The sequence below is a fragment of the Pristiophorus japonicus genome, chromosome 6 (assembly GCF_044704955.1).
Source record: "Pristiophorus japonicus isolate sPriJap1 chromosome 6, sPriJap1.hap1, whole genome shotgun sequence".
Taxonomy (NCBI): Eukaryota; Metazoa; Chordata; class Chondrichthyes; family Pristiophoridae; genus Pristiophorus; species Pristiophorus japonicus.
Window position 1 is genome coordinate 158,574,401 of NC_091982.1, and position 24,310 is coordinate 158,598,710.

Here is a 24,310-nt window from a genome sequence, read left to right on the forward strand (position 1 = left end):
GGCTGGGGTACCCAAAAAGCTGTAGGTGGGATTTGTGCTGGGGCCCTCCTCAGACTGGAGGGCCTGACTGGAGGGTCTGCACAGATCCCAGGACCAGCCTGAAGACAGAGAGTGGCTGTGAGTGAGCATCTCTTCCTTTGCCCCCTCAGCACTATCTTCAGGTCTCAGGGACCTCAGGCTGTTGTTCTTTAGCATTAGTTAGAAGGCCCTCAGGCCTTCAGCTGCACTTCCTGTTTCCAGCCCTATTACCGGTGCAAGGCCCTGCCACATGAGCAGCTCGTGCCAGGAGGATGCCTCAGCCACCTTAGCAAACCAGAGACATATCTGTCAGGAGCTAGATTCCATAATGTCTTATTTACAGTTGATACCCACCAGGACTGGGGTGCATGAGCAGGAAGGGTATTTCCACAGAGGCATCACTGCAGAAGGAAGAAGTATCAACAAATGAGGCTTTAAAACATCAGTGAAATCAGTAAGTACAATTACTGCCAATTGCAGTGGGTTACACACTTGTGCCTTTGGATCAAATTCAACCAGATTTATTGGGATGCAAATCTCTTCTATCTACTAAAAGAAAGAATGGACCTGAATTATATAGAGCCTTCAATGACTTTGGAACGTCCTGAGAGCTTCACTGCCAATGAAGTATTTTTGAAGTGCAGACATTGTTGTAATGTCGGAAACACGGCAGCCAAATTGCACACAGCAAGGTCCGACAAACAGCAATGTGATAATAACCAGATCATCTGTTTTTAGTGGTGTTGGATGAGACAAAATGGTTGTCCAGGACACCGAATGAACTCCCCTGCTCTTCTTCAAATAGTGCCGTGGGATATTTTGTGTCCACTTACCCGACAGGCGGATCCTCTGACAGTGCAGCACTGTCCCAGTATTGCACTGGAGTGTCCGCCTAGTTCAAGGGGGTAATTTTCACCTTCACTGTCTGGGCAGTAATCTGGCAGAACTGATTGTCCACCTGTTCTAGAACCAAATCTATCGGATGAAAACCAGGCAGGTTCTACAACGGGTCAGTGATCCACTGCACCAGATGACCACCCAGGTGGTTAAAGCGTAAATTACACCAAGGGCCTCATTTTGTATCCGGGGCGCTAGTGGAGCATTGCACGATGATTAACGTCATGATCTCAGTGAAATTAGAGGGCGGGGCGGTAAGTTTTTGTGCCGCTGCAAACCATGAGCCGAATTTGCCAACTGGGCGGTAAAAGCTGGACGCCCTCCGTAATGCCTAGAAACACCGTCCGAGGCACTAACAGAGGCGCAAGTGAGCCGAAAATCCAGCTCCTAGTCTCTGGAGTGGGGTGTGGCTCAGAGGCAAGGGTACTACCATTGGTATATACGGCTCAGTTACCCACTGTACTTATACTAGGGAGCTTCACGATGACTTCAAATGCCGAAGGGGTACTGAACCTTGGTACCCCAACACAAAACATTGTAAAGTGATAAGCAATGGTGTTGTACCAGGGACACTCAGCGCAGAAAGTTCTCAAGCTTGACCATTTTATCTGACAGTGACAGGTGTCACTGAAGGTGTCATCAGAAAGGTGCAGGTAGATATAAGACACATTGCGTACATATATTGTGCATGCTGTCCATTATCTCCTCTTCCTCAGCCATGTGCTCCTCACTCTCACACCTCTCTGAATACTTCCTGACCTATTACTCTGCATCCTTTGCAATCGTTACACGCATGGGATGAGAGTAGATAGCTCCAGTTGAAGAGCTTGCACTGGCTCAGAAAAATGGGCTAAATGACCTCCGTCTGTGCTGTAATGCCTCTGATTCTATGTCAACACGGTGATTAATAAAATAAACCATTCAAAAACAATACAGATACATTTACTGGGTCAGTCAGGGTATGAATCTTTCGGTAGTTTAAGTTTCCCATTGGTTAAATGCATTCCTTTTGTATCACAGTGAAATCTTTCTACTTAGTAAGAAGCTTTAATTAAGTTAAGAATGGCTATTGATAATTTCATGTAACATTACTTCACCTGGATGATATGTCACCCAACAAGCTGCAAGAAAGGAATAACAGCAACATTAATATTGTGAACAAGGGTCTAATATATTTCAATTCATTTCAAACAGTTTATATGTAAAAACTTCACACAGAGGTTGAAGGATGTGGGGAACAGACTGGCCTGGCCAGGGACACAGTAGAGAGTGGATAGTGTCAAGGGGGTCTGGGGAGTGATTTGATGAAAGCAGCAATTGAGAGATATATGAGACAGAGCACAGTGGCAGTTACTAAACTGTGGAAGAACCAGATGCATCACAACAGACGCCCTTGGTCCTGAACATTCCTCTGTTCCTCTGTAACTATCTATAGATCGGCAAAATTAAATAAATTTATTTTAAGACAAAAATGAAATTAAAGAAACAGAGTTTGACTTCATTATGGTAATGAAGTACTTTTGAAGTGTAGTCACTGTTGTAATGTAGGAAATAATGGCAGCCAATTTGTTTACAGCAAGGTTCCACAAACAGCAATGAAATAATGACCAGATTATGGCCCGAAAATTGTGGTTGGAGGCTCCCTGCGGGCGGACGCCTCCAACCGGAATTTGTTTTCCGAAAGTACCTGGTGGTCTCGGAGGAACGTATATTTACGGTCCAAGGCCTAGATGCTCAGCCCAGCTTATGGGCTGACAAATCCCAGGAACGTAAGTGCAACCTAGGATCACGTGGGCCTGGATCACCAATGAACATGGAGTATTCTCATTGATAATAATGTGAGCTCAAGTTCCCCTTCGTATCAATGAGAATACACCCCCAAAAACACAGAAACATAACACAATAAATAACATACACAACCACATATTTAATATTAATGAAATTGAATTTAATTAAATGTTTTAGAAAAAAATTACTTTTTTGAAATTTTTCATAATATGTTTTAATAAGGTTAAAAATAGATTTACCTTAATGGTCAGGGTTTTTACAATAAAAATTAGTAATAACATTTAATTTTTCTATGTTTTAAAACTCTTACGCTGGTAAAAGTAAGCTATATGCCTGCTTTTACCGGGCATAAGGGATTGAAGGATATTCGCTGGGTAAATAGCCCAAATCTCTGCCCCACAGATGCCCTTCTCCCGGGGATGCGGCGATCTGTCAAAAGACATTTTAACAATTCGCAAATGCCGGTTCTTGGAGCATGTGCATCGCGCGGCGAGGACTAGCTTTTGCATGGCCTCTTCGGGTACGTGCGTACATCGTACGCACCCGGAGAGGCCGCAATTCACGGCCCATTCTGATCTTAGTGAAGCTGGTTGAAGGATAAATATTGGCCAGGACAATGGGAGAACTCCACTGCTTGTCTTTGAATAGTACCATGGAATCTTTTACATCCACCTGAGAGGGCAGACGGAACCTCGGTTTAATGTCTCATCCTGCACTCAAGTGTCAGCCTAGATTATGGGCCCAATTTTCTGAATACGATTTTCTGATGTTAGAGGCAAGAGTGCTACCAATGAGCCAAATCTAATACCTTCGGAAGCAGTGACAATATCTTAAATTAGATTCACATTGAGAATCTAATGCTTCATCAAGGAATGGGGCTCTGACAGTTCCTGTGTGGGGATGGAGGTTCAGACATTTCCTGTGTGGGGAGGGGTTCAGACATTTCCTGTGGGGGAAGGGGTCTGGACACTTCCTGTGTGGTGGGGGGGGGTGTTTGGACACTTCCTATGGGGGGGTGGGGTGTTTGGACACTTCCTGTGGGCGGCGTGTTCGGATACTTCCTGTGGGGGGATGGGGTGTTCGGACACTTCCTGTGTGGGGAGGAGTTCGGACACTTCCTGTGAGAGGAGGGGTTCGGACACTTCCTGTGTGGGGAGGGGTTCAGACATTTCCTGTGGGGGAAGGGGTCTGGACACGTCCTGTGTGGGGAGGGGTTCAGACACTTCCTGTGGGGGTGGGGGTGGTGTTCGGACACTTCCTGTGGGGGGTGGGGGTGGTGTTCGGACACTTCCTGTGGGGGGTGGGGGTGGTATTCGGACACTTCCTGTGGGGGGGTGGGGGTGGTATTCGGACACTTCCTGTGGGGGGTGGGGATGGTGTTCGGACACTTCCTGTGGGGGGTGGGGGTGGTATTCGGAAACTTCCTGTGGGGGGTGGGGGTGGTATTCGGACACTTCCTGTGGGGGGTGGGGGTGGTGTTCGGACACTTCCTGTGGGGGGTGGGGGTGGTATTCGGACACTTCCTGTGGGGGGTGGGTTGGCATTCGGACACTTCCTGTGGGGGGTTGGGGTGGTATTCGGACACTTCCTGTGGGGGGTGGGGGTGGTGGGGGTGGTGTTCGGACACTTCCTGTGGGGGGAGGCGGGGTTCTGACAATTCATGTGTGGAGAGTTCAGAGATCTCCTGTGTGGAGAAGATTTGGACACTTCCTGTATGGGGGGGGGCGTTGCACACTTCCTCTGTGGGGAGGGGTTCGGACACTTCCTGTGGGGGGAGGGGTTCAGACACTTCCTGTAGAGGGTGGGGGTGGTGTACGGACACTTCCTGTGGGGGGAGGGGGGGGTTCTGATAATTCATGTGTGGAGAGTTCAGAGAACTCCTGTGTGGAGAAGATTTGCACACTTTCTGTGTGAGGGGTGTGGACACTTTTTGTGTGGGGTGTTCGGACACTTCCTGTGGAGGGTGGGGGTGGTGTACGGACACTTCCTGTGGGGGGAGGGGGGGGGGTTCTGATAATTCATGTGTGGAGAGTTCAGAGATCTCCTGTGTGGAGAAGATTTGCACACTTTCTGTGTGAGGGGTGTGGACACTTTTTGTGTGGGGTGTTCGGACACTTCCTGTGTGGGGAGGGGTTCGGACACTTCCTGTTTGGGGAGGGGTTGAACACTTCCTGTGTGGGGTGGTATTCGGACACTTCCTGTGGGGGGTGGGGGTGGTATTCGGACACTTCCTGTGGGGGGTGGTGTTCGGACACTTCCTGTGGGGGGTGGGGGTGGTATTCGGACACTTCCTGTGGGGGGTGGGGGTGGTGTTCGGACACTTCCTGTGGGGGGTGGGGGTGGTATTCGGACACTTCCTGTGGGGGGTGGGGGTGGTATTCGGACACTTCCTGTGGGGGGTGGGGCTGGTGTTCGGACAATTCCTGTGGGGGGAGGGGGGGGTTCTGACAATTCATGTGTGGAGAGTTCAGAGATCTCCTGTGTGGAGAAGATTTGGACACTTCCTGTATGGGGGGGGCGTTGGACACTTCCTCTGTGGGGAGGGGTTCGGACACTTCCTGTGGGGGGAGGGGTTCAGACACTTCCTGTGGAGGGTGGGGGTGGTGTACGGACACTTCCTGTGGGGGGAGGGGGGGTTCTGATAATTCATGTGTGGAGAGTTCAGAGATCTCCTGTGTGGAGAAGATTTGGACACTTCCTTTGTGAGGGGTGTGGACACTTCCTGTATGGGGGCGGCATTGGACACTTCCTGTATGGGGGCGGCATTGGACACTTCCTGTGTGGGGTGTTCGGACACTTCCTCTGTGGGGAGGGGTTCGGACACTTCCTCTATGGGGAGGGGTTTGGACACTTCCTATGGTGGGAGGGGTTCGGACACTTCCTGTGTGGGGAGGGGTTCGGACACTTCCTGTGGGGGGGTGGGGGTGGTGTTCGGACACTTCCTGTGTGGGCGATGGTGTGTACTGACACTTCATATGTGGGGGGGGGGCTTCTGACAATTCATGTGTGGAGGGTTCAGAGATTTCCTGTGTGGAGAGGGTTTGGACACTTCCTGTGTGGGGGCTTGGACACTTACTCTGTGGTGGGGGGGAGGGCGCGGACACTTCCTGTGTGAGTGATTGGACATTTCCTGTGTGGGGTGTTCGGACACTTCCTGTTTGGGGAGGGGTTCGGACACTTCCTGTGTGGAGGGGGGGGGGGGTTCTGACAATTCATGTGTGGAGAGTTCAGAGATTTCCTGTGTGGGGAGGGGTTCAGACACTTCCTGTGGGGGGTGGGGGTTGTGTTCGGACACTTCCTGTGGGGGTGGGGGTGGTGTTCGGACACTTCCTGTGGGGGGTGGGGTGGTGTACGGACACTTCCTGTGGGGGGAGGGGGGGTTCTGACAATTCATGTGTGGAGAGTTCAGAGATCTCCTGTGTGGAGAAGATTTGGACACTTCCTGTGTGGGGTGTTCGGACACTTCCTCTGTGGGGAGGGGTTCGGACACTTCCTGTGGGGGGAGGGGTTCGGACACTTTCTGTGGGGGGTGGGGTGGTGTACGGACACTTCCTGTGGGGGGGGGTCTGACAATTCATGTGCGGAGAGTTCAGAGATCTCCTGTATGGAGAAGATTTGGACACTTCCTGTGTGAGGGGTGTGGACACTTCCTGTGTGGGGTCTTGGACACTTCCTCTGTGGGGAGGGGTCCGGACACTTCCTGTGGGGGAGGGGTTCGGACACTTCCTGTGTGAGGAGGGCTTCAGACACTTCCTGTGGGGTGGGGGTTGTTCCGACACTTCCTGTGTGGGGAGGGGTTCAGACACTTCCTGTGCGGGGAGGGGTTCGGATACTTCCTATGTGGGGAGGGTTCAGACACTTCCTGTGGGGTGGGGGTTGTTCGGACACTTCCTGTGTGGGGAGGGGTTCAGACACTTCCTGTGCGGGGAGGGGTTCAGACACTTCCTGTATGGGGTGTGGGTGGTGTTCGGACACTTCCTGTGTGGGGAATGGGGTGTACTGACACTTCCTGTGGGGGGGGTTGTTCGGACACTTCCTATGGGGGGAGGGGTCTGGACACTTTCTGTGGCGGGGGGGGGGTTCTGATAATTCATGTGTGGAGAGTTCAGAGAACTCCTGTGTGGAGAAGATTTGCACACTTTCTGTGTGAGGGGTGTGGACACTTTTTGTGTGGGGTGTTCGGACACTTCCTGTGTGGGGAGGGGTTCGGACACTTCCTGTTTGGGGAGGGGTTTGGACACTTCCTGTGTGGGGAGGGGTTCGGACACTTCCTGTGTGGGGAGGGGTTTGGACTCTTCCTGTGGGGGAGGGGTTCTGACAATTCATGTGTGGAGAGTTCAGAGATCTCCTATGTGGAGAAGATTTGCATACTTCCTGTGGGGGGAGGGGTTCGGACACTTCCTGTGGGGGAAGGGGTCTGGTCAGTTCCTGTGGGGGGGAGGGGTTCAGACCCTTCCTGTGTAGCGGGGGGGGTCGGGTCACTTCCTGTGTGGGGAGGGATTCAGACAATTCCTGTGGGGTAGGGATTGTTCGGACACTTCCTGTGTGGGGAGGGGTTCGGACACTTCCTGTGGTGGGGGAGGTGTTTGGACACTTGCTGTGTGGGGAGGGATTCGGACACTTCCTGTTCGGGGGGGACATGTTTGGACACTTCCTGTGTGGGGAGGGATTCGGACGCTTCCGGTGGGGTTGGTGTTCGGACACTTCCTGCGGGGCGGGGGGGGGGGTTCTGACAATTCATGTGTGGAGAGTTCAGAGATCCCCTGTGTGGAGAAGATTTGGACACTTCCTGTGTGAGGGGTGTGAACACTTCCTGTGTGAGAGGCTTGGACACTTCCTCTGTGGGGGGGAGGGCCTGGGCACTTCCTGTGTGAGTGGTTGGACACTTCCTGTGAGGGGGGATGGACACTTCCTTTTTGTGGAGGGGAGGGTTTGGACACTTCCTGTGTGAGGGGGTTAGGCACTTCCTGTGTGGGAGGCTTGGACACTTCCTGCGTGCGAGGTTTGGACACTTCCTGTGTGGGGGGGCTTGGATACTTCCTGTGTGCGAGGTTTGGACACTTCCTGTGTGGGGGGCTTGGGCACTTCCTGTGTGGGGGGCTTGGACACTTCCTGTGTGGGGGGCTTGGACACTTCCTGTGTGGGGGGCTTGGACACTTCCTGTGTGGGGGGCTTGGACACTTCCTGTGTGCGAGGTTTGGACACTTCCTGTATGGGGGGCTTGGATACTTCCTGTGTGCGAGGTTTGGACACTTCCTGTGTGGGGGGGCTTGGGTACTTCCTGTGTGGGGGGCTTGGATACTTCCTGTGTGCGAGGTTTGGACACTTCCTGTATGGGGGGCTTGGATACTTCCTGTGTGCGAGGTTTGGACACTTCCTGTGTGGGGGGCTTGGGCACTTCCTGTGTGGGGGGCTTGGACACTTCCTGTGTGGGGGGCTTGGACACTTCCTGTGTGGGGGGCTTGGATACTTCCTGTGTGCGAGATATGGACACTTCCTGTGTGGGAGGCTTGGACACTTCTTGTGTGGGGGGGGCCTGGGCACTTCCTGTGTGAGGGGCTTGGAACTTCCTGTGTGGGAGGCTTGGACACTTCCTGTATGGGGGGCTTGGATACTTCCTGTGTGGGGGGCTTGGGCACTTCCTGTGTGGGGGGCTTGGGCACTTCCTGTGTGGGGGGCTTGGGCACTTCCTGTGTGGGGGGCTTGGACACTTCCTGTGTGCGAGATATGGACACTTCCTGTGTGGGAGGTTTGGACACTTCCTTTGTGGGAGGCTTGGACACTTCTTGTGTGGGGGGGCCTGGGCACTTCCTGTGTGAGGGGCTTGGAACTTCCTGTGTGGGAGGCTTGGACACGTCCTCTGTAGGGGGAGGGCTTGGGCACTTCTTGTGCAGGGTGTTCACACACTTGCTGTGTCGTGTGTTCAGACACTTCCTGTGTGAGGGCTTGTACACTTCCTGTGTGAGGGGTGGACATTTCCTGTGTGGGGGGTTGGACACATCCTTTTTGTGGAGGGGAGGGTTTGGACACTTCCTGTGTGGTGGGTTTGGACATTTCCTGTGTGGGGGGGGGGTTTGGACACTTCCTGTGTGGGGGGCTTGGACACTTCCAGTGTGGGAGGTTTTAACACTTCCTGTGTGGGGGTTTGGACACTTCCTGTGTGGGAGGTTTGAACACTTCCTGTGTGGGGGGTTTGGACACTTCCTGTGTGGGAAGTTTGAACACTTCCTGTGTGGGGGGCTTGGACACTTCCTGTGTGGGGGTTTGGACACTTCCTGTGTGGGGGTTTGGACACTTCCTGTGTGGGAGGTTTGGTCACTTCCTGTGTGGGGGGCTTGGACATGTCCTCTGTGGGGGGAGGGCTTGGGCACTTCCTGTGTGGGTGGTTTGAACACTTCCTGTGTGGGAGCTTTGGACACTTCCTGTGTGGGGGTTTGGACACTTCCTGTGTGAGAGGTTTTCACACTTCCTGTGTGGGAGGTTTGAACGCTTCCTGTGTGGGGGTTTGGACACTTCCTGTGTGGGGGGCTTGGACACTTCCTGTGTGGGAGGTTTGAACACTTCCTGTGTGGGGGGCTTGGACACTTCCTGTGTGAGAAGTTTGGACACTTCCTGTGTGAGAGGTTTGGACACTTCCTATGTGGGGGGGTTGGAACTTCCTTTGTGGGAGGCTTGGACACTTCTTGTGTGGGGGGGCCTGGGCACTTCCTGTGTGAGGGGCTTGGAACTTCCTGTGTGGGAGGCTTGGACACTTCCTGTATGGGGGGCTTGGATACTTCCTGTGTGGGGGGCTTGGACACTTCCTGTGTGAGGGGCTTGGACACTTCCTGTGTGCGAGATATGGACACTTCCTGTGTGGGAGGTTTGGACACTTCCTCTGTGGGAGGCTTGGACACTTCTTGTGTGGTGGGGCCTGGGCACTTCCTGCGTGAGGGGCTTGGAAGTTCCTGTGTGGGAGGCTTGGACACGCCCTCTGTAGGGGGAGGGCTTGGGCACTTCTTGTGCAGGGTGTTCACACACTTGCTGTGTAGGGTGTTCAGACACTTCCTGTGTGAGAGGTTTTCACACTTCCTGTGTGGTGGGGTTGGACACTTCCTGTGTGGGAGGTTTGAACACTTCCTGTGTGGGGGTTTGGACACTTCCTGTGTGAGAGGTTTGAACACTTCCTGTGTGGGGGGCTTGGACACTTCCTGTCTGGGAGGTTTGAACACTTCCTGTGTGGGGGGCTTGGACACTTCCTGTGTGAGAGGTTTGGACACTTCCTATGTGGGGGGGGGTTGGAACTTCCTGTGTGGGAGGCTTGGACACGTCCTCTGTGGGGGGAGGGCTTGGGCACTTCTTGTGCAGGGTGTGCACACACTTCCTGTGTAGGGTGTTCAGACACTTCCTGTGTGAGAGCTTGGGCACTTCCTGTGTGGGGGGTTGGACACTTCCTGTGAGGGAGGGGTTGGACATTTCCTGTGTGGGGGTGTCGGACACATCCTTTTTGTGGAGGGGAGGGTTTGGACACTTCCTGTGTGGGGTATTTGGACACTTCCTGTATAGGTGGTTGGACAGTTCCTGTGTGGTGGGTTTGGACATTTCCTGTGTGGGTGGGGGGGGGTTTGGACACTTCCTGTGTGGGGGGGGTTGGACACTTCCTGTGTGGGAGGTTTGAACACTTCCTGTGTGGGGGGGCTTGGACACTTCCTGTGTGGGGGGGTTGGACACTTCCTGTGTGGGAGGTTTGAACACTTCCTGTGTGGGGGGGGGTTGGACACTTCCTGTGTGGGAGGTTTGAACACTTCCTGTGTGGGGGGGCTTGGACACTTCCTGTGTGGGGGGGCTTGGACACTTCCTGTGTGGGGGGGCTTGGACACTTCCTGTGTGGGGTGGCTTGGACACTTCCTGTGTGGGGGGCTTGGACACTTCCTGTGTAGGGGGGTTTGGACACTTCCTGTGTGGGGGGGTTGGACACTTCCTGTGTGGGAGGTTTTAACACTTCCTGTGTGGGGGGGGTGTTGGACACTTCCTGTGTGGGAGGGGTTGGACACTTCCTGTGTGGGAGGTTTGAACACTTCCTGTGTGGGGGGGGCTTGGACACTTCCTGTGTGGGGGTGTTGGACACTTCCTGTGTGGGGGAGGGGGGTTGGACACTTCCTGTGTGGGGGGTTTGAACACTTCCAGTGTGGGGGGGTTGGACACTTCCTGTGTGGGAGGCTTGGACACTTCCTGTGTGGGGGTGGTTGGACACTTCCTGTGTGGGAGGTTTGAACACTTCCTGTGTGGGGGGGTTGTACACTTCCTGTGTGGGAGGGGGTGTTGGACACTTCTTGTGTGGGGGGGGGGGTTGGACACTTCCTGTGTGGGGGGTTTGAACACTTCCTGTGTGGGGGGGGTTGGACAATTCCTGTGTGGGAGGTTTGAACACTTCCTGTGTGGGGGGGCTTGGACACTTCCTGTGTGGGGGTGGGGGGTTGGACACTTCCTGTGTGGGAGGTTTGAACACTTCCTGAGGGGTGGGCTTGGACACTTCTGATATCTCTCTCTAGATATGAACGTAACAATGCAACTGCCTACCAATCAAAATAAAAGCATGAGCACGGGATCAGATGGAATTGCAAAAAACAAGACTCCATCTAGATTTTTGAGCATAAAATGTGCTGGGCATTTGGTGCTAATTTAAAGATATATTTGTTCACATCACTCACCCAGGAATCAACAAGTATACTTTTATTGCATAGGACACCAACATCCCCTGAACCTCACGATCAGTTGCTTCCTTTAAACTGAAACAGAGAAGAGACAAGACTGATGTAACCCTCTATAGCACTGAGGCAATGCATCAAACCCAGGTCCGTAAACATAATGAATCTCCTCATCTCCCTCAGTTTTCCCTTCCTGCTACAATCTTTCTCAAACCCAAGCTTCAGATCACCCAAACATTTCTTCTTAATTTACGTGATCTTCTCTTCTACTTTTCACCTGGTGCCTTGTACTACAGACCCTCACCTGGTGCCGTATACTATAGACCCTCACCTGGTGCCGTGTACTATAGACCCTCACCTGGTGCCGTGTACTATAGACCCGACCTGGTGCAGTGTACGATAGACCCTCACCTGGTGCCATGTACGATAGACCCTCAGCTGGTGCCATGTACTATAGACCCTCACCTGGTGCCGTGTACTATAGACCCTCATCTGGTGCCTTGTAATATAGACTCTCTCCTGGTGTCATGTACTATAGACATTCACCTGGTGTCATGCACTATAGACCCTCACCTAGTGCCTTGTATTACAGACTCTCACCTGGTGTCATGTACTATAGACTCTCACCTGGTGCCGTGTACTATAGACCCTCACCTGGTGCCTTGTACTATAGACTCTCTCCTGGTGTCATGTATTATAGACTCTCACCTGGTGCCGTGTACTATAGGCCCTCACCTGGTGCCGTGTACTATAGACCCTCACCTGGTGCCTTGTACTATAGACTCTCACCTGGTGTCATGTACTATAGACACTCACCTGGTGTCATGCACTATAGACCCTCACCTGGTGCCTTGTACTACAGACCATCACCTGGTGCTGTATACTATATACCGTCACCAGGTGCCATGTACTATAGACCCGCACCTGGTGCCGTGTACTATAGACCCGCACCTGATGCCGTGTACTATAGACGCTCACCTGGTGCCGTGTACTATAGACCCTCACATGGTGCCATGTACTATAGACTCTAACCTGGTGCCGTGTATTATAGACCCACACCTGGTGCCGTGTACTACAGACCCTCACCTGGTGCCGTGTACTAAAGCCCCTTACCTGCTGCCATGTACTGTAGACCTTCACCTCCTGCCATGTACTATAGACCTCACCTGGAGCCGTGTACTATAGACCTTCACCTGGTGCCGTGTACTACAGAACTTCACCTGGTGCCGTATACTATAGACCCTCACCTGGTGCCGTGTACTATAGACCCTCACCTGGTGCCGTGTACTATAGACCCTCACCTGGTGCCTTGTACTATAGACTCTCACCTGATGTCATGTACTATAGACACTCACCTGGTGTCATGCACTATAGACCCTCACCTGGTGCCTTGTACTACAGACCATCACCTGGTGCTGTATACTATATACCGTCACCAGGTGCCATGTACTATAGACCCGCACCTGGTGCCGTGTACTATAGACCCGCACCTGATGCCGTGTACTATAGACGCTCACCTGGTGCCGTGTACTATAGACCCTCACATGGTGCCATGTACTATAGACTCTAACCTGGTGCCGTGTATTATAGACCCACACCTGGTGCCGTGTACTACAGACCCTCACCTGGTGCCGTGTACTAAAGCCCCTTACCTGCTGCCATGTACTGTAGACCTTCACCTCCTGCCATGTACTATAGACCTCACCTGGAGCCATGTACTATAGACCTTCACCTGGTGCCGTGTACTACAGAACTTCACCTGGTGCCGTATACTATAGACCCTCACCTGGTGCCGTGTACTATAGACCCTCACCTGGTGCTGTGTACTACAGACGCATAGACCCTCACCTGGTGCAGTGTACTATAGATCGTCGCCTGGTGCCGTGTACAATTGACCTTCACCTGGTGCCGTGCACTATAGAAGCTCAACTGGAGCCATGTACGATAGACACTCACCTGGTGCTGTGTATTGTAGACCTTCACCTGGTGCTGTGTACTATAGACCTTCACCTGGTGCTGTGTACTATTGACCCTCACCTGGTGCCATGTACTATAGACTTTCACCTGGTGCTGTGTACTATAGACCGTCACCTGGTACTATGAACGATAGACCCTCACCTGGTGCCATGTATTATAGACCTTCATATGGTGCCATGTACTATAGACCCTCACCTGGTGCCGTGTACTATAGACCTTCACCTGGTGCCGTGTACTATAAACCCTCACCTGGTGCCATGTACTATAGACTTTCACCTGGTGCCGTGTACTATAGACCGTCACCTGGTGCTGTGTACTATAGACCCTCACCTGGTGCTGTGAACGATAGACCCTCACCTGGTGCCATGTACTATAGACCCTCAGCTGGTTCCATGTACTATAGGCCCTCACCTGGTGCCATGTACTATAGACCTTCACCTGGTGCTGTGTACTATAGACCCTCACCTGGTGCCATGTACTATAGACCCTCACCTGGTGCCATGTATGATAGACCCTCACCTGGTGCCGTGTACTATAGACCGTCACCTGGTGCCGTGTACTGTAGACCCTCACCTGGTGCCATGTACTGTAGATCCTCACCTGGAGCTATGTACTGTAGACCTTCACCTGGTGCCGTGTACTATAGACTGTCACCTGGTGCCATGTACGATAGACCGTCACCTGGTGCCGTGTACTACAGACCGTCACCTGGTGCCATGTACTATAGACCTTCACCTGGTGCCGTGTACTATAGACCCTCACCTGGTGCCATGGACTATAGACACTCACATGGTGCCATGTACTATAGACCCTCACCTGGTGCCGTATACTATAAACCCCTCACCTGGTGCCGTGTACTATAGACCCTCACCTGGTGCCATGTACTGTAGACCTTCACCTGGTGCCATGTACTATAGACCCTCACCTGGTGCCGTGTACTTTAGAACCTCACCTGGAGCCATGTACTATAGAACCTCACTTGGTTCCATGTACTACAGACCCTCACCTGGTGCCGTGTACTATAGACACTCACTTGGTGCCATGTACTATAGACCCTCACCTGGTGCCATGTACTGTAGACCTTAACCTGGTGCCATGTACTATAGACCCTCACCTGGTGCCGTGTACTATAGAACCTCACCTGGTGCCGTGTACTATAGAACGTCACTTGGTGCCATGTACTATAGACCCTCGCCTGGTGCCATGTACTATAGAACCTCACCTGGTGCTGTGTACTATAGAAACTCACTTGGTGCCATGTGCTATGGACCCTCACCTGGTGCCGTGTACTAGAGACTCTCACCTGGTGCTGTGTACTATAGACCCATAGACCCTCACCTGGTCCCATGTACTATAGACCCTCACCTGGTGCTGTGTACAAAAGACCCATAGACCCTCACCTGGAGCCGTGTACTATAGATCCTCGCCTGGTGCCGTGTACAATTGACCTTCACCTTGTGCCGTGTACTGTAGACCCTCACCTGGTGCCGTATACGATAGACCCTCACATGATACCGTGTACTATAGACTCTCACCTGGTGCCGTGTACTATAGACCCTCAGCTGGTGCCATGTACTATAGACCCTCAACTGGTGCCGTGTATTGTAGATCTTCACCTGGTGCCATGTACTAAAGACCCTCACCTGATGCCGTGTACTATAGACCCTCACCTGGTGCCATGTACTGTAGACCTTCACCTGGTGCCATGTACTATAGACCCTCACCTGGTGCTGTGTACCATAGAACCTCACCTGGAGCCATGTACTATAGAACCTCACTTGGTTCCATGTACTACAGACGCTCACCTGGTGCCGTGTACTATAGACACTCACCTGGTGCCATGTACTATAAACCCTCACCTGTAGACCTTAACCTGGTGCCATGTACTATAGACCCTCGACTGGTGCCGTGTACTTTAGACCCTCACCTGGTGCCGTGTACTATAGAACCTCACCTGGTGCCGTGTACTATAGAACGTCACTTGGTGCTGTGTACTATCGACCCTCACCTGGTGCCATGTACTATAGAACCTCACCTGGTGCTGTGTACTATAGAAACTCACTTGGTGCCATGTACTATGGACCCTCACCTGGTGCCGTGTACTAGAGACTCTCACCTGGTGCTGTGTACTATAGACCCATAGACCCTCACCTGGTCCGTGTACTATAGACCCTCACCTGGTGCTGTGTACAAAAGACCCATAGACCCTCACCTGGTGCCGTGTACTATAGATCCTCGCCTGGTGCCATGTACAATTGACCTTCACCTGGTGCCGTGTACTGTAGACCCTCACCTGGTGCCGTATACGATAGACCCTCACCTGATGCTGTGTACTATAGACCCTCACCTGGTGCCGTGTACTATAGACCCTCAGCTGGTGCCATGTACTATAGACCCTCACCTGGTGCCATGTACTGTAGACGCTCACTTGGTGCCATGTACTGTTGACCCTCACCTGGTGCCGTGTACTGTAGACCTTCACCTGGTGCCATGTACTATTGACCTTCACCTGGTGCTGTGTACTGTAGACCTTCACCTGGTGCCATGTACTATTGACCTTCACCTGGTGCTGTGTACTATAGACCCTCACCTGGTGCCATGTACTATAGACCTTCACCTGGTGCTGTGTACTATAGACTCTCACCTGGTGCCGTGAACGATAGACCCTCACCTGGAGCCGTGTACTATAGACCCTCACCTGGTGCCATGTACTGTAGACGCTCACTTGGTGCCATGTACTGTTGACCCTCACCTGGTGCCGTGTACTGTAGACCTTCACCTGGTGCCATGTACTATTGACCTTCACCTGGTGCTGTGTACTATAGACCCTCACCTGGTGCCATGTACTTTAGACCCTCACCTGGTGCCATGTAATATAGACCTTCAGCTGGTGCTGTGTACTATAGACCCTCACATGGTGCCATGTACTATAGACCTTCACCTGGTGCTGTGTACTATAGACTCTCACCTGGTGCCGTGAACGATAGACCCTCACCTGGTGCCGTGTACTATAGACCCTCACCTGGTGCCATGTACTATAGACCCTCACCTGGTGCCATGTACTATAGACCCTCACCTGGTGCCGTGTGCTCTCGACCCTCAACTGGTGCCGTGTATTGTAGATCTTCACCTGGTACCATGTACTATAGACCTTCACCTGGTGCTGTTTAATATAGACCCTCACCTGGTGCTGTGTACTATAGACCTTCAACTGGTGCCATGTACTATAGACCCTCACCTGGTGCTGTGTACTATAGACATTCACGTGGTGCCATGTACTATAGACCCTCACCTGGTGCCATGTACTGTAGACCTTAACCTGGTGTCATGTACTATAGACCCTCACCAGGTGCCGTGTACTATAGACCCTCACCTGGTGCCGTGTACTATAGAAGCTCATCTGGTGCCATGTACTATCGACTCTCACCTGATGCTGTGTACTATGGACCCATAGACCCTCACCTGGTGCCGTGTACTATAGATCCTCGCCTGGTGCCGTGTACAATTGACCTTCACCTGGTGCCGTGTACTGTAGACCCTCACCTGGTGCCGTGTACGATAGACCTTCACCTGGTGCTGTGTACTATAGACCCTCACCTGGTGCTATGAACGATAGACCCTCACCTGATGCCGTGTACTATAGACCTTCACCTGGTGCCGTGTACTATAAACCCTCACCTGGTGCCTTGTACGATAGACCCTCACCTCGTGCCGTGTACTACAGACCCTCAGCTGGTGCCATTTACTATAGACACTCACTTGGTGCCATGTACTATTGACCTTCACCTGGTGCCGTGTACTATAGACCCTCACCTGGTGCCATTTACTATAGACACTCACCTGGTGCCGTGTACTATCGACCCTCACCTGGTGCCGTGTACTCTCGACCCTCACCTGGTGCCATGTACTGTAGACCCTCAGCTTTTGCCATGTACTATAGACCTTCACCTGGTGCCGTGTACTGACGACCCTAAATTTGGTGCCGTGTAATTTAGACCTTCACCTGGTGCCGTGCACTATAGACCCTCACCTGGTGCCATGTACTATAGACCCTCAGCTCGTGCCGTGTACTGTAGACCCTCACCTGGTGCCATATACTATCGACCTTCACCTGGTGCCGTGTAGTCTAGATCCTCACCTGGTGCCGTGTACTATAGACCCTCACCTGGTGCCGTGTACTATAGACGCTCACCTGGTGCGATGTACTATAGACCCTCACCTGGTACCATGTACTAAAGACCCTCAGCTGGTTCCATGCACTATAGAACCTCAGCTAGTGCCATGTATTATAGACCTTCAACTGGTGCCGTGTACTCTAGACCCTCACCTGGTGCCATGTACTATCGACCCTCACCTGGTGCCGTGTACTATAGACCCTAACCTGGTGCCTTGTAATTTAGACCTTCACCTGGTGCCGTGTACTATAGACCCTCACCTGGTGCCATGTACTATTGACCTTCACCTGGTGCCGTGTACTCTAGATCCTCACCTGGTGCCATGTATGAAAGATCCTCACCTGGTGCCGTTTACTATCGTCCCTCACCCGGTGCCGTGTATTATAGACCCTCACGTGGTGGCGTGTACGATAGACCCTCATCTGGTGCCGTGTACTCGAGACCCTCACCTGGTGCCATGTAATATAGACCTTCACTTCGTGCCGTGTACTATCGACCCACAACTGGTACCATGTACTATAGACCCTCATCTGGTGCCGTGTACTCGAGACCCTCACCTGGTGCCATGTAATATAGACCTTCACTTCGTGCCGTGTACTATAGACCCTCAACTGGTATCATGTACTATAGACCCTCACCTGGTGCAGTGTACTATAGACCCTCACCTGGTGCCATGTCCTACAGACCCTCAGCTGGTGCCATGTACTTTCGACCCTCACCTGGTGCCGTGTAATATAGACCTTCACCTGTGGCCGTGTACTATAGACCCTCACCTGGTGCCATGTACTATAGACCCTCACCTGGTGCCATGTACTATAGACCCTCACCTGGTGCCGTGTACTATAGAACCTCACGTGGTGCCGTGTACTATAGACCTTCACCTGGTGCCGTGTACTATAGACCCTCACCTGGTGCTGTGTACTATAGACCCTCACCTGGTGCTATGAACGATAGACCCTCACCTGATGCCGTGTACTATAGACCTTCACCTGGTGCCGTGTACTATAAACCCTCACCTGGTGCCTTGTACGATAGACCCTCACCTCGTGCCGTGTACTATAGACCCTCAGCTGGTGCCATTTACTATAGACACTCACTTGGTGCCATGTACTATTGACCTTCACCTGGTGCCGTGTACTATAGACCCTCACCTGGTGCCTTGTATGATAGACCTTCACCTGGTGCGTGTACTATAGACACTCAGCTGGTGCCATTTACTATAGACACTCACCTGGTGCCGTGTACTATCGACCCTCACCTGGTGCCGTGTACTCTAGACCCTCACCTTGTGCCATGTACTGTAGACCCTCAGCTTTTGCCATGTACTATAGACCTTCACCTGGTGCCGTGTACTGACGACCCTAAATTTGGTGCCGTGTAATTTAGACCTTCACCTGGTGCCGTGCACTATAGACCCTCACCTGGTGCCATGTACTATAGACCCTCAGCTCGTGCCGTGTACTGTAGACCCTCACCTGGTGCCATGTACTATCGACCTTCACCTGGTGCCGTGTAGTCTAGATCCTCACCTGGTGCCGTGTACTATAGACCCTCACCTGGTGCCGTGTACTATAGACGCTCACCTGGTACCATGTACTAAAGACCCTCAGCTGGTTCCATGTACTATAGAACCTCAGCTAGTGCCATGTATTGTAGACCTTCAACTGGTGCCGTGTACTCTAGACCCTCACCTGGTGCCATGTACTATCGACCCTCACCTGGTGCCGTGTACTATAGACCCTAACCTGGTGCCTTGTAATTTAGACCTTCACCTGGTGCCGTGTACTATAGACCCTCACCTGGTGCCATGTACTATTGACCTTCACCTGGTGCCGTGTACTCTAGATCCTCACCTGGTGCCATGTATGAAAGATCCTCACCTGGTGCCGTTTACTATCGTCCCTCACCCGGTGCCGTGCACTATAGACCCTCACGTGGTGGCGTGTACGATAGACCCTCATCTGGTGCCGTGTACTCTAGACCCTCACCTGGTGCCATGTAATATAGACCTTCACTTCGTGCCGTGTACTATAGACCCTCAACTAGTACCATGTACTATAGACCCTCACCTGGTGCAGTGTACTATAGACCCTCACCTGGTGCCATGTCCTACAGACCCTCAGCTGGTGCCATGTACTTTCGACCCTCACCTGGTGCCGTGTAATATAGACCTTCACCTGTGGCCGTGTACTATAGACCCTCACCTGGTGGTGTGTACTATAGACCCTCATCTGGTGCCGTGTACTATAGACCCTCACCTGGTGCAAATGTACTATAGACCCTCACCTGGTGCAAATGTACTATAGACCCTCACCTGGTGCCGTGTACTATAGACTTTCACCTGTGGCCGTGTACTATAGACCCTCACCTGGTGCCATGTACTATAGACCCTCACCTGGTGCTGTGTACTATAGACCCTCACCTGGTGCCGTGTACTGCAGACCCTCAGCTGCTTCCATGTACTATAGACCCTCACCTGGTGCAGTGTACTGTAGACCCTCACCTGGTGCCATGTACTATAGACCCTCAGCTGGTGCCATGTACTTTCGACCCTCACCTGGTGCCGTGTAATATAGACCTTCACTTGGTGCCGTGTACTATAGACCCTCAACTGGTACCATGTACTATAGAGCCTCAGCTGGTGCCATGTACTATAGACCCTCACCTGGTGCCATGAACTATAGACCTTAACCTGGTGCCGTGTACTATTGAACCTCACGTGGTGCCGAGTACTATAGATCCTCACCTGGTGCCGTGTATTATAGACCCTCACCTGGTGGCGTGTACTATAGACCCTCACGTGGTGCCGTGTACTATAGAACCTCACGTGGTGCCGTGTACTATAGACCCTCACGTGGTGCCGTGTACTATAGACCCTCACTTAGAGCCGTGCACTATAGACCTTCACCTGGTGTCGTGTACTATAGACCCTCAGCTGGTGCCATGTACTATAGACCCTCAGCTGGTGCCATGGACTTTCGACCCTCACCTGGTGCCGTGTAATATAGACCTTCACTTGGTGCCATGTACTATAGACCCTCAGCTTTTGCCATGTACTATAGACCCTCACCTTGTGCCGTGTACTATATACCCTCACCTGGTGCTGTGTACTATACACTCTCACCTGGTGTTGTGTACTATAGACCCTCACCTGGTGCCGTGTCCTATAGACACTCACCTGGTGACGTGTACTGTAGGCCCTCACCTGGTGCCGTGTCCTATTGACCCTCACCTGGTGCCGTGTCCTATAGACCCTCACCTGGTGCTGTGTCCTATAGACACTCACCTGGTGACGTGTACTGTAGACCCTCACCTGGTGCCGTGTCCTATAGACCCTCACCTGGTGCCGTGTCCTATAGACACTCACCTGGTGACGTGTACTGTAGGCCCTCACCTGGTGCCGTGTCCTATAGCCCTTCACCTGGTGCCGTGTACAGTAGACCTTCACCTGGTGCCATGTACTTTTGACCCTCACCTGATGCCTTATACTATAGACCCTCACCTGGTGCCATGTACTATAGACCCTCACCTGATGCCATGCATTATAGACCCTCAGCTGCTTCCATGTACTATAGACACTCAACTGGTGCCATGTACTATACACCTTCACCTGGTGCCGTGTACTCTAGACCCTCAGCTGGTGCCATGTACTATAGACCCTAACCTGATGCCGTGTACTATAGACCCTCACCAGGTGCCATGTGCTGTAGACCCTCAGCTGGTGCCATGTACTATAGACCCTCACCTGGTGCCATGTACTATAGACCCTGACTTAGAGCCGTGCACTATAGCCCTTCACCTGGTGCCGTGTACTATAGACCCTCAGCTGGTGCCATGTACATTCGACCCTCAGCTGGTGCCATTTACTTTCGACCCTCATCTGGTGCCATGTAATATAGACCTTCACTTGGTGCTGTGTACAATAGACCCTCAACTCGTGCCATGTACTATAGACCCTCACCTGGTGCCGTGTACTATAGAGCCTCAGCTGGTGCCATTTACTATATACCCTCACCTGGGCCCGTGTACTATAGACCCTCACCTGGTGCCATGTACTATAGACCTTCACATGGTGCCATTTACTATAGACCGTCACCTGGTGCTTGTACTATAGACCCTCACCTGGTGCCATGTACTATAGACCCTCACCTGGAGCCGTGTACTATAGACCCTCACCTGGTGCCATGTACTATAGACCCTCACCTGGTGCCATGTACTTTAGACCCTCACCTGTCCCATGTACTATAGACCCTCACCTAGTGCTCTGTACTATAGACCCATAGACCCTCACCTCGTGCCGTGTACTATAGACCCTCACCCGGTGCCTTGTACTATTGACCTTCACCTGGTGCCGTGTACTACAGACACTCACCTAGTGCCATGTACTATAGACCTTCAACTGGTGCCATGTACTATAGACCCTCACCTCTGCCGTGTACTATAGACCCTCACCCGGTGCCTTGTACTATTGACCTTCACCTGGTGCCGTATACTATAGACCCTCACCTGGTGCCTTGTATGATACACCTTCACCTGGTGCCGTGTACTATAGACACTCAGCTGGTGCCATTTACTATAGACACTCACCTGGTGCCGTGTACTTTCGACCCTCACCTGGTGCCGTGTACTATAGATGCTCACCTAGTGCCATGTACTATAGACCCTCACCTGATACCGTGTACTATCGACCCTCAACTGGTGCCATGTACTATAGACCTTCACCTGGTGCCGTGTACTCTAGATCCTCACCTGGTGCCATGTACTATAGACCCTCAGCTTTTGCCATGTACTATAGACCCTCAGCTGGTGCCGTGTACTGTAGACCCTAACTTGGTGCCGAAAATTTAGACCTTCACCTGGTGCCGTGCACTATAGACCCTCACCTGGTGCCATGTACTATAGACCCTCAGCTCGTACCATGTACTGTAGACCCTCACCTGGTGCCATGTACTATCGACCTTCACCTGGTGCCGTGTACTATAGACCCTCACCTGGTGCCATGTAGTATAGACGCTCACCTGGTGCTATGTACTATAGACCCTCACCTGGTACCGTGTACTATAATCCCTCAGCTGGTGCCGTGTACTCTAGACCCTCACCTGGTGCCATGTACTATAGACCCTCAGCTGGTTCCATGTACTATAGACCCTTAGCTAGTGCCATGTATTATAGACCTTCAACTGGTGCCGTGTACTCTAGACCCTCACCTGGTGCCATGTACTATAGACCCTCACCTGGTGCCGTATACTATAGACCCTAACCTGGTGCCATGTACTATAGACCCTCACCTGATGCCGTGTCCTATAGACCCTCACCTGGTGCTGTGTACTTTAGACCCATAGACCCTCACCTCGTGCCGTGTATGATAGACCTTCACCCGGTGCCTTGTACTATTGACCTTCACCTGGTGCCGTGTACTATAGACCCTCACCTGGTGCCATGTACTATAGACCCTCACCTGGTGCCGTGTACTATAGACCTTAACCTGGTGCCATGTACTATAGACCCTCACCTGGTGCCATGTACTATGGACCCTCACCTGGTGCCGTGTATTATAGACCCTCACCTGGTGCCGTGTACTATAGACCTTAACCTGGTGCCATGTACTATAGACCCTCACCTGGTGCCATGTACTATGGACCCTCACCTGGTGCCGTGTACTATAGAACCTCACGTGGTGCCGTGTACTATAGACCCTCACGTGGTGCCATGTATTATAGAGCCTCAGCTGGTGCCATGTACTATAGAACCTCACCTGGTGCTGTGTACTATCGACCTTAACCTGGTGCCATGTACTATAGACCCTCACCTGGTGCCATGTACTATGGACCCTCACCTGGTGCCGTGTACAATAGACCCTCACCTGATGCCGTGTACTATAGACCCTCACCAGGTGCCATGTACTGCAGACCCTCACCTGGTGCCATGTACTATAGACCCTCACCTGGTGCCGAGTACGATAGACCCTCACCTGTTGCAGTGTACTGTAGACCCTCACCTGGTGCCGTGTACCATCGACCCTCACTTAGAGCCGTGCACTACAGACCTTTACCTGGTGCTGTGTACTATAGACCCTCAGCTGGTGCCGTGTACTATAGTCCCTCAGCTGGTGCCATGTACTATATACCCTCAACTGGTGCCTTGTACGATGGACCCTCACCTGGTGCCATGTACTATAGACCCTCAGCTTTTGCCATGTACTATAGACCCTCACCTTGTGCCGTGTACTATACACCCTCACCTGGTGCCGTGTCCTATAGACACTCACCTGGTGACGTGTACTGTAGGCCCTCACCTGGTGCCGTGTCCTATAGCCCTTCACCTGGTGCCGTGTACTGTAGACCTTCACATGGTGCCATGTACTATAGACCCTCACCTGATGCCTTATACTATAGACCCTCACCTGGTGCCATGTACTATAGACCCTCACCTGATGCCGTGTCCTATAGACCCTCACCTGGTGCTGTGTACTATATACTCTCACCTGGTGCTGTGTACTATAGACCCTCATCTGGTGCCGTGTACTCTAGACCCTCACCTGGTGCCATGTACTGTAGACCCTCAGCTGCTTCCATGTACTATAGACACTCAGCTGGTGCCATGTACTATAGACCTTCACCTGGTGCCATGTACTCTAGACCCTCAGCTGGTGCCATGTACTATAGACCCTCACCTGGTGCCATGTACTATAGACCCTCACCTGGTGCCCTGTACTGTAGACCCTCACCTGGTGCCGTGTACTATCGACCCGCATCTGGTGCCATGCAC

General features: G+C 52.4%; 1 protein-coding gene across 1 annotated transcript in view; it reads right to left on the reverse strand.

Moving 5' to 3' along the window:
* LOC139266211 (beta-arrestin-1-like) overlaps positions 1-24,310 on the reverse strand; it is a 97,272-nt gene that overhangs the window by 7,030 nt on the left and 65,932 nt on the right. Inside the window, exons 10-12 of the mRNA XM_070884041.1 lie at positions 11,394-11,471; positions 2,013-2,036; positions 360-419 (exon numbers count right to left, since the gene is read on the reverse strand). Coding sequence (XP_070740142.1) covers positions 360-419; positions 2,013-2,036; positions 11,394-11,471 — 162 coding nt within the window. The remainder of the gene's footprint in view (positions 1-359; positions 420-2,012; positions 2,037-11,393; positions 11,472-24,310) is intronic.